This window comes from Mytilus trossulus, chromosome 4 (genome assembly GCF_036588685.1).
Source record: "Mytilus trossulus isolate FHL-02 chromosome 4, PNRI_Mtr1.1.1.hap1, whole genome shotgun sequence".
Lineage (NCBI taxonomy): Eukaryota > Metazoa > Mollusca > Bivalvia > Mytilida > Mytilidae > Mytilus > Mytilus trossulus.
The window spans coordinates 67,839,565-67,851,583 of NC_086376.1; the positions used below are offsets into that span (position 1 = coordinate 67,839,565).

Sequence of the window (12,019 nt, forward strand, 5' to 3'; positions counted from 1 at the left end):
TATGTACGTCTCGCTAAGAACACGGCAATATACCAAATGGTCAATATTAAGCATCCATGTAATTTGCTATGAAATATTTGCAGAATTTCAACGGAGGCAATTTCTTGGCATGATATGTGAGGCAAACTAGTAGGGGACATTAATGTTACTTACCGGCCAATCATCAATATACATTGTAATATATACTCCCGGGCCAAGAGACGCAATATGCATTATTCATTCAATTATACAACTTTTATTCGATTCTCATTCGATTGAACTGAATTTTAATGTGCGTATTGTTATGCGTTTACTTTTCTACATTGGCTAGAGGTATAGAGGGAGGGTTGAGATATCACAAACATGTTTAACCCCGCCGCATTTTTCCTCTTGTCCCAAGTCAGGAGCCTCTGGCCTTTGTTAGTCTTGTATTACTTTAATTTTGGTTTCTTGTGTACAATTTGGAAATTAGTATGGCGTTCATTATCACTGAACTAGTATATATTTGTTTAGGGGCCAGATGAAGGAGGCCTCCGGGTGAGGGAATTTCTTGCTACATTGAAGAACTGTTGGTGACCTTCTGCTGTTGTTTTTTCTTTAGTCGGGTTGTTGTCTCTTTAACACATTCCACATTTCCATTCTCAATTTTATCATAATATTGATAAAGAACGAAATTAATCGTGCAATTGTTTAAAATGTTTAAATGTTGCATTACATGCTATATTCAGTATATCAACATTGATTATTTATCTCAGAAGGTCAGTGATTGGGTAAAAATACTGATAAGATAAATGGTTCTTTTAACTTCCTTGTGGTAGAAGCAGGTATATATCTATTTTATTGCAGTTAAACGGGTCTTTTCTAGACTTGCAGGTTTACCCTGATTCGGGACACTTTGAGAAATATAAGTGCATCTTTTTTTTCAATTCAGAAAACAATTCACAGTCTGCAACAAATTGATATCAAGCTGGAACCACCTCAATCTTCATCTACAAAAGACAGTAAGACGAGAACTCTGTACAGGTAAGGATTTCTCAAAATCGTAATACACCCTCGTTTAATTTGGTTTTGGTTGCAACAGATTCCATACTGTGGTGGTATAATGCAATGTCGAAAGAGATTCGCGAAGATTGGATATACAACTGCAGTTACATAATCAAATATACTCGTTAACGAAAGAAACACTGCACAGCATTTAAAAAACGTATCACCCGGTTAAATATTCCAATCTTCTGTTCTTTTGATGAATTTCATATTAAAACTAACACACATGGTCTTCTTTAAATTTAAAACTTATATAAAAAAGTAATGTTTAAGGTTAAAACTAAATAGTTAGCCAGAATTCAAAATTTTACTTAAAAACACACACACACACACACACACACACACACACACACACACAGGATTAAACATATTTTGTGATTTTTGTACTACTTCGTTCAAGATAGATCGTTTTTAACCAATCATATTCCTAGAGGTGTATGAGGTCAGATTAAATGTTATCCGAACTTTGAGGAAGGCATATTAGGTCCAAGGGAACATTTATCGTCCTACGAATATAGTCCTTAGTTTGAACTGTGAACAGTGTATTACTTGCATTTTTTTGTGGTTGTTACACTTTCCCAATTTATTTCTCTATATTTAATTCATTATATTTTAAGTAAGGGGATAAAATTACATGTTAAAAAAGTTTGGTTGCTAAATATTTATGGTAAGTTGTGATTTGGTCCAGTTAAAAGATGTGAAAAATAAGTACGTTAAATTAAATCTGTCAAACTGAATTTTAGACCCCCTGAACACAGAATTGTCAATATTTTGAGTTAGAGCTAATAACTATAATTTTATTTGACCCAATTTGTACACTACACTGAAACAATATTTTTGAGATAGCGAATTTTTTTTATTTGAATTTATTGTCTAAAAGAAATGCACTACGAACTAACTGTGTTCTCGGGTCATTTATTTCAAACGAGAATAATTTCAAAAATGATTTTTATGATTTTTCCTGAACTACGCAGGTTTAATATTTCCCCTAGGATTTAAACGAAGTACGCGAGACAATAAAGACATTATAATATATAAAAAAAATGTTTTTGCTGAAATGTCTTTACGAACGACCTACAAATTTATACTTACCGTAAGATTATGTTAAATTGTTTTTGTTGTTACAGGTTATGGCATCATTACATAGTACATTATGTGGTGTATGTGCATCGCAACATGTGACGACAGACGCCACCTTCTGGTGTCCTGAATGTGATGAAGGTTTGTGTTCAACATGCTTAAAGTATCACAATGCTGTCAAATCGTCAAGAAATCATGAGGTCATACCTGTTGATAACTACAGGCAGCTGCCGTCATTTGTAGCCAGCGTACAACAATACTGTTCCGACCACGACAAAAAATACCAGCTTTACTGTTTACAACACGAAAGTCCATGTTGTCCTCATTGTGTAACAACCACACACAAGACATGCAACTTAACGGCACTGGATGAAATTGTTAAAACTTCCAAAACGTCCGCATTATTTGACAATTTGGAACAAAGTCTGGAAGATTTAAAGGGAAATCTAAAAAGAATAATAGATGATCGAGAAAAGAATGTATCAAAAGTACAACAGAGCAGGGAGAAAATACAGTCTGAAATAAAGACCATGCGCGACAAAATAAATAAACAACTCGACAGTATTGAGCAAAAAATACTGCAGGATTTGGGGGATGTAGAAAAGGGAGTTAACTCAGAACTACGATTTATTCAAACAAAACTTCTCGATCATACCAAAACCGTAGAAGAGCTACAGACCAATTTTTCTGCAATTAAGAAATATGCATCTGAATTGCAGGCTTTTGTTGGAATGAAGAAAATCGAGACGGATATAGAACATGAAGAAAAGTTCATAGAGTCATTGTTGGAAGATGACAGTCTCCAACAAGTTGATATCGTCTTTAAAGAGAACCAAAAACTAACCGACATATTCTCAATTGCAGATTATGGAAAAATATCCCGGATTGCAAGTTCTCAAATAGTTGCCGTAAAGCTTGAGAAAAATAAGCAAGCCCAATTCTTGGTCAAACCTTCTGTCGAAAAGAAAAGAATAAATGATATCAATCTGTCTTTGCATAGAAAACTTAAAATACCAGAACTTAATATCCTAAGTATGTTTACAGGGTGTACAATCACACCTACAGGTAAGATAGTTCTTGTGGACTGGAATCATCACAATGTGTTTATTCTCAGCGAGAACGAGTCATTAGAATGTAAAATAAATGTATCAAATCAGCCTGTAGATGTCACTTGTATTGATGACAAAACTATAGCAATTACCTTTAACTATACGTATGGTCCTTATAAAATCGAGACAATAAACATATCTTCTAAGCAAAAAGAGAAAGAAATTGAAACTTCAAATTGTTGTTATGGAATAACAAATGAACAAGGAAGGCTAGTATTTTATTCTTTAGGAAAAGGTATTCAGTCTGTAGATTTTTCTGGTAAGGATCATTCCACTATAGTTAAGGAACCAAAGATGTCTGACTGGAATTATGTTACAGTTTCTGGTGGTAAACTTTATCATACAAACCGTTCAACTGACACCGTCACATGTTACACAATCACAGGAGAGCAGATTTGGGAATATAGCGATAAATCATTTCTAAAGAATATATGTGGTGTCACTACTGACAAGGACGCCAATGTTTATGTTGCATCCTATGGAAATCACAGTATCGTCGTTATATCACAAGATGGCAAACACGCTAGACGTCTTATTGGACGAGAGGATGGTTTATCTCAACCGTGGGGTATTTACCTCGACAAAACGAGAAACAATCTGCTTATAGCATGTTATAATGGAGACGTTCATATGTATAAGGTGTCATGAAAACTTACACTCTTTTGAGTTTTTAACATTAATTGTGTGCTTTCTTGACTTGTAACTAGTTGTACATTCCTTGTGGAGGTCATGCAAATATACCAAAAGCTTATATACAAATTCGAGAAATTAATTTAACAAGTTTCTTGTCTTGGGGAGGGATAAATTCTTCTTTGTAAAGAATCACTCTAATTAAAAAAAACACTCTGAAACTGACATTATCAAAATGCTTGATTTGTTGATTGATAACATATTTGTTAGGTTTGGACTGTTGCCATTCCAATTAATAGAAACCAATGGTGCCCCTCTTCCTGTCGACTTGTTTCTTAAATATAATATGGCTGATTTCAGACAGGAACTTCATAGGAAGAAAGATAAGAAGTTAGCAATATACTTTAACTTTACTTTCCGCTTTATAGATGATGTTCTCTCACGAAATAATTAAAAATATGGTTACTATAATGAACGTATATATCACATAAAACAGATAAAGGATACAACAAATACAGTTAAATCTGTCTCATATCTTGACTTGTCTTACATCTAGAAATTGACAATGAGGGTCCATGGAAAACAAAACTTTTACGATAAAAGAGAATAGAGATGATGTCAGCTTTTCAATTGTGAAATTTCCATTTTTATGTAGCAACATTTCAGCAGCGCCTGCATACGGAGTATATATCTCCCAATAACTACGATATTTCAGGGCTTGTATTATGTATATAATGTTTGTTCTTTTGTTGTTATTTTTGTATGATGTATTGTGTTCATTTATATATGCCTTCAACCCCATTGGGGTATAAATGTGCATTTATTCAATAAACTTTTTCTTATGTATTGACCTCGATGGTTTCCTCGATTGAAGGTTGCTACTCACAAGGAAGCTTTTAAACCAAAAGTTCCAAATGGTGAATTTGAAACCGCCCCTTCGTAAATTTTACGGATTCCATCACGAGTTGGTTGACCGTTATGGAATTACCCAATATAATTAAAAACCGATCTCTCATTGCTCCCGTTTTCTGATATGTCGCGTGGGAGATCTAACGAAACCCGCATTGAGGCACATGTGAGTGACCTCGTAGGTGTGTCTTTTTCGACCAATGAAAATGAGTCTTCCACGATCTTGAAAGTGTATCGTCAAATAAAGGAATGTAACTCATTTCTTCTTTTTTTAACGTCAAATAATTCATATACTTTTTTAATTGGTTTATTAATAGGTCGTCAACTCATTTGCATATCATTATAAATTCATAACTTCCAGTTCACTCACAGGCGACCTCAAAGCGGGTTTTGTTAGATCTCTCATGCGACATATCAGAAAACGGGAGCAATGAGAGATCGGTATTTAATTAGATTGGGAATTATCGTTTCACAGTTGATATCGGACATGTTCCTGATGTCGTAACTACAACCCACTTCTCTTTTCACCACGAATGCGACCTACCGAATTGGTCTATTTACCGGGTTTGTAATAACATGAGCAACATGACGGGTGCACATATGGAGCAGGATCTGCTTACCCTTCCGAAGCACCTGAGATAATCCCCTGTTTTTGGTCGGGTTCGTGTTGCTTAGTCTTTAGTTTTATATGTTGTGTCTTTTGTATTATTATTTGTCTATTTAGTTTTTAACCATGGCGTGTTTTTTTTCGATCGATCTATGAGTTTAACTGTCCCTCTGGTATCTTTCGTCCCTCTAAACCAGAAAGATAAACAATTTTTTTTTCTGAAGACATATGTATAACTGCAAGAGAAGCAACTGTTTTGGCCAGTGAACATGCATTTCTTTCTTTACATATGACAAATATTTTTTTAATTATTATTAATGAGTCAATACTTTAGATGTTTTACTATTACAAGGTCAATGTTTCTGCTGGTAGATTGCAAGTCTTCGAGGGTTACTGCAATCAAACTACTTATTAGACCATCAGGTTGGGCTTGCATAAGGTTACTGAATAATTTACAAGATATATTGCAGTGACAGATTTTTGAAATTAGGGATGATGTATTTCATACGTTTTTTCGGTTATGATTTTGTGATTTGAAATAAATGACTGCACTTTTTAATCTCTTCGGTATAATCTATAACTGTTCAGATTTTTTCTCTCGGTTGTTTACAAAATGCGCATTGGTGAATCATGTAATCAGCCAGTGAATTTTCGCTTAATTTTGCGGATGAAGATACATGTATATGACATTCTGAAAATTCATGATATAAAATAAACTCTTAATCTGTGTTATTCAATTGTCACGAAAACAAGATATTTCAGGATAACAACAATACTGTGAAATATCGTAAGGTTTTTGTTCTCTTGTGCATTCTTTGGCACAACTATCAAGATTTGGCATCATAATTATCGTTTAAATTTCTATGTAATATTGAACGCAGTCAACTGCAAAAAAAGTCTTGCCTTGCAAGTTGTATGTTTTGGTAAATCATTAATAAAGATGAGAAATAATTTATAATATAATACTGTTCCCTGTTCCCTGACAAAAAAAGTTTCACTCAAACATAAAATATGTGTGTTTGATTTGGATCCGAAATTATAAGTATTGTATTTCAGCAAATTTTGGCAAGATATAATTTATATCTAAATAACAAATGTTAAGGGATTTATGTGGGAATACAAAAGGATTTATATGTGTATACTGGGAGCATTCTGATTTATGTTCAAGAAGAAAAATAGCAATACACACACATATAAAATACGAATTACCACAGAATGAAATAAAGTACAATCGTGTGTTTGACTAGAACAGAATTCAAAAGTTTCCTCTAATTCCAGACGTTTGGACAATAAATGTTGATGTTGTAGTATGTTTTAATGGCACATATCTCTTCCCTGTTATCCTCTCCGACAATGACTTGTCTCAAATTTTAACAAAACAGTCGACAGTTTAAACTCAGTTAACGTGTAGAAATTTTTATGGATGGATAAAACAAATGTTGAGAACATCTTTAAGTTTATTACACTGAGGTCACCTGAACGATAGATCCTCGAAGATGTCTTGTGTCCAGACGAGAACTATCATATTATGTTTTTCAAATAAAATAAAATCAAATCAAGTTTATTGTACAAAAAACATATATAAAGACATACGAATGTTTCTGTATATTTTCATTTATACAAATACAATCCTTAACTTTTGAGTAAAATATTAAAAAAGAAGATGTGGTATGATTGCCAATGAGACAACACTCCACAAGTGCAAACATGACACAGAAATTAACAACTATAGGTCACCGTACGGCCTTCATTGATGAGCAAAGCCCATATCGCACAGTCAGCTATAAAAGGCAGCGAAATAACAATGTAAAACAACTAAAAAGAGCCTACTAACGGCCTAATTTATGTACAAAAAATTAACGAAAAACAAATATGTAACAGATAAACAAACGACAACCACTGAATTACAGGTTCCTAACATGGGACAGGCACAGGCAGAATTTGGAGGGGTTAAACATGTTAGCGGGATCCTAACCCTCCTCTAACGTGGAACAGTACTAGTGGTATAACAGTGCAACATTAGAACGAACTATAAAAATCAGTTGAAACAGGCTTAACTCATCAGATTGATAAAAGCACAAGTGGACGTGGACAGGTACTTGTACATCCCAACAACAAAAGGACACTAGGTACAGCTCTGAGAAAACTCGCAGTTAACTGACAACTAGTTCAAAGTTTCTAACAACTAATAAAATCAAAGTACTGAAGTACTGAACATCGGATTACCGCAAAAATTGTACGGATTATAATTTGTATTTCGACTTTGTACAAATTGTACAAAAATGTCTAATTTTTCTGAAACTACTCAAAGCGCAAACCTTTGGGCACGGTTAACAACATTTCCGTAAACATGAGGATGTGCTATCCCGTCGGAAATAAGTTTTCTACAGGTACAACTAAACTTCAAAACCAAATCTTTATAGCACATTTTGATGAATTACCAGTGTAAGCTGACCAAGTTTTTAAGTTTACATCTTTAAGTTTGAATGAATACTATTACATCAACATTATTTTTTTTATCTCTCATGCACACCTAGATTTTCCTGTGCGACACCAAATCTATTTGAAAATAATAACTCTGTGCACTTTAAAATTCCGATGTATATACGTCAATGTTCATTTATTTTTATCGTGATACGGTAGCATTATTTTGGTGTCTGTTATCATCCAAGAAAATATTTGATAGGTTTACACGCTTAATTTATATATATATATATATGATGTGAGGTTAGCGCCCGTGAAGGCAGCTCCCAAATCAGCTCTCGTTAATTAGTGATTTTTGTGAACATTTTCGATCTTTTACGAAAAGGATTGGATGCAGTACGTATCTGTAGACATTTGTGAGTGTCATACCACGAATTTGAGGTTTGTGAATGTAAAATAGACTGTTTTGCCAAAATGAATTTTTCACACATAATAAAAACAGTGAGCAGTCAGCCATTCAATAACAAAGGCCAGTTAATTCACCTGTGTAATGTATTTCTACGGCGGACCAGACGTGGCACTAGAGCAGGGAAAAGTGTTCAACGTGCGATACCTGTTATAACAAGTAAGATCAATCATTATGATAGCCAGAATATAATATGTCACAAACAACATGGTGCCAACATCGCGAATCTAGCCAAAATACCACTTCTGAAAACGAACAGTTTAATTTCAGATGAAATAAACACGAACAACAATATTGTTATATCTGTCTTAAATTGTCGATCAGTTAAGAACAAAGCACTCTCAATTAGTGACTATGTTGTTTCAAATAAACTGGACATGTTTGCAATAACGGAAACCTGGTTAGGATCAAGTATAGACGAGTCAGTAAAACAAGAATTAGTACCGACAGGCTATGACTTTCTCCAATTAAACCGAGAGCATCGGCGCGGTGGCGGTATCGCTCTTATGTTCAAAAAGGGCATGAACATAGAATATCTTCCAAATAATGACATTTGCATAGATCAATTCGAACACATGGATTTTTTCGTTTTGCCATGCTAAAACATGCGTAAAGTTTTGTGTAATTTACCGGCCTCCACCATCAAAGTCAAATGACTTGCGAACTAGCTTATTTTTCGATCAATGGAATTCTTATCTCGACCGGATTGTAACTTTCCCACATGAATTTATCATTACCGGCGATTTCAATTTTCACGTGGACGACAAAAATGACTCCAATGCTATGAAATTTTTACAAGCTTTGGAAGACCACAACCTGACACAGCACATATCCACAGCGACTCACATTCGTGGACACACACTCGATCTTTTTATCACAAGGTCGGAGTCAAATTTACTGAGAACTAAAGCCTCGGTACATGAATAAGTGCGCACATTTCTTTATCAATAAGGTCACCACAATCAGAAACGTATTAAGTCAGCAACATTCCTTTAACAGAGAGTTATCTTTGGCTGAAGACACTCCATTTAATGGTGAGCCTTTGGTTTGTTTCAAACGCACAACTAACGATGAAGTTTTTAAAATCATCAGCAAGTCACCGAACAAGTCATGCGAGCTTGACCCTCTGCCGACGCATATTTTGAAACAAAATATGGATGCTGTGGTTCCATTTATCGGTAACATCATTAACACTTCGCTTGAACAATCAGTAGTGCCTTCAACATTTAAAGAGGCGCTAGTAAGACCTTTGTTAAAAAAAAAACTGGACTTGATAAGGAATTGTTTCGGAATTATAGACCAGTATCTAATCTTCCTTTCATCTCAAAATTGTCGGAACAAGTAGTGGATAAACGTCTTGATCAGCATCTTGACAACTACAGGCTTCGTGATCCTTTACAATCAGCGTATAGGCCACATCATTCAACTGAGACAGCCCTGCTTCGTGTTAACCATGATATCGTGGAAGCACTAGATGGACAATTATCAATGGTGTTGGTATTACTTGATCTTTCAGCAGCATTCGATGTGATCGATCATTCAATATTGTTTCAACGGCTCGAACATTCGTATGGGATAACTGGAAAAGCATTAAATTGGATTCGTTCTTATCTTACCAACAGGAACCAGCGAGTCGTTATAGGGTCGGATAGATCAAACGCCAGTCATCTGCCATTCGGAGTTCCGCAAGGTTCAGTTCTCGAACCAAAACTGTATTGTCTTTTTTCGAGACCAATTGGAAATATATGCCGTCGTCATGGTTTCAAATTTCACTGCTATGCAGATGACACACAGGTCTACATGACAATCAAACCGCTCGATGACTGGAACAACTACGTTAAAAGACTTGAATTGTGTTTGGAGGAAATTGGCATTTGGATGTCAAACAATCTGTTGAAACTAAACCAGGATAAAACGGAACTGATCGTCTTTTCATCGAAACATCAGTCGAAGAACATGCCTGTTTTCCAACTTAAAGTAGGTGAAAACGTCATCAATAGTGTCACATCGGTACGTAATCTTGGTGTTTATTTTGACAGCCGTCTTACCATGGAAAAACAAGTTGCGTCTATCGTAAAATCGTGTAATTACCATCTGTGCAACATTGGACGAATCCGACATTTCATCTCTACGGATGCTTGAAAAACTCTGGTTAATTCCCTTGTAACTTCCAGACTTGACTACGCAAATAGTCTACTCTTCGGCGTTAACAAGTGTCAAATTGAAAGGTTACAGAGAGTTCAGAACACTGGAGCCCGTCTTGTTACGAAAACTAGGAAAAGAGAACACATTACACCTATTCTCGCTGGACTGCACTGGCTCCCTGTTGAATTCCGGCCAAAGTTCAAAATCCTTGTCTATACGTACACGGCACTGCAAGGAACTGCCCCGGACTATATACAGGAACTATTACATCTCCAAACAACAACTAGGGCACTACGATCAGAGGGCAGCCTTAGACTCGAACTGCCACATGTCCGAACAAAAACGTACGGTGAAAGACAATTTAATCGTGCTGCCGCTACCCTATGGAACAATCTACCTGTACAAATTCGTCACTCTAAATCTGTTCAGTGTTTTAAAAAACAATTGAAGACATATTTTTACAGACTTGCGTTTAATAAGCTGTTATCTTAATTCTTATTCTTTTTATTTGAAAATGTGCTGTGATTTTTGTTTTTTGTTTTCTTCGTACAATTTTTATTCTAGCAAAAGTTTTCATGACCATTTCAATTATTTATTATAATCTTTTTGCTAAATTTTTAATATATTTTCGCTTTCTATGTTTTAATTTTTTTAATTTTTTATTATATTTTTATCATGTATATATATATGTAAAGGGCTATTGGTACTTTACGGAACGGAACGGAACGGAACGGAACGGAACAGAATTTCATTTAAGGTATCCAAAGGGGGCATTTATCAAAATTTCGAAAAATCTTTAAAACAAAACAAACTTTAAAATTTCTGTGTTTTACGGTTTTCCATATACAAATAACACAAATGTATACTTAATCTCATCTTCACAGGTGAAATGTGCAAAAATGTATAACATCGGGAACTATTCTGTAAATGAATATGTCGGATTGTCCTGATAAATTATCATGAAATTAACGCATTTGCAAGTCATGCATTATGATATCTAGACTGACCTCACGTCGTCCTTTCCGACGATGATTAGAAACATTGGTTCTGATTTTAACTTTTTAAATTTATTATTCCGTTCCGTTCCGTTCCGCAAAGTACCAATTGCTCTGAGGAATTGGTATTTAACGGAATCGAACGGAAACAGACATCTTTAATGTAATTAAAGCAGTATGATAAAAAAAAATTGTCTGACACCTCTTTTTGCATAAGTGGTATGTGTTTTAGATAGCATTTTCGACTTGATCAATAACAAAAATTTTAACACAAAGGCAGGTTACACAAAAAAACTTTCTCCTTCCATCGGTAATTATATTTTAAAAAAGAGGCCTACAACAGCCCGTTCCGACGATGATTAGAGACAGTGATCAAGTTGAATCTGATTTAAACTTTTTAATTTATTATTCCGTTCCGTTCCGTTCCGTTCCGCAAAGTACCAATTGCTCTGAGGAATTGGTATTTAACGGAATCGAACGGAAACAGACATTTATAAAGTAATAAAAGCAGTATGATGAAAAAAAAATGTGTCTGACACCCCTTTTTGCACGAGAAATAAGTGTTTTAGATAGCATTCCCGACCTGATAAATAATTAAGAATTTAAAACAAAGGCAGCTTAGACAAAAAGT

General features: G+C 34.8%; 1 protein-coding gene across 1 annotated transcript; it reads left to right on the plus strand.

Annotated features, from left to right (window-relative positions):
• Positions 1–749: 749 nt before the first annotated feature.
• LOC134715812 (E3 ubiquitin-protein ligase TRIM71-like) lies at positions 750–4,688 on the plus strand. The gene is made up of 3 exons (XM_063578278.1): positions 750–803; positions 911–1,002; positions 2,151–4,688. The coding sequence occupies exon 3, from the start codon at positions 2,154–2,156 to the stop codon at positions 3,858–3,860; it is 1,707 nt and encodes a 568-aa protein (XP_063434348.1). The 5' UTR covers positions 750–803; positions 911–1,002; positions 2,151–2,153; the 3' UTR covers positions 3,861–4,688.
• The last annotated feature ends 7,331 nt before the right edge of the window (positions 4,689–12,019 follow it).

Coding starts and splice junctions, on each gene's coding strand:
- LOC134715812 (XM_063578278.1), top strand. CDS start 2,154: ATGGCATCATTACATAGTACATTATGTGGTGTATGTGCATCGCAACAT.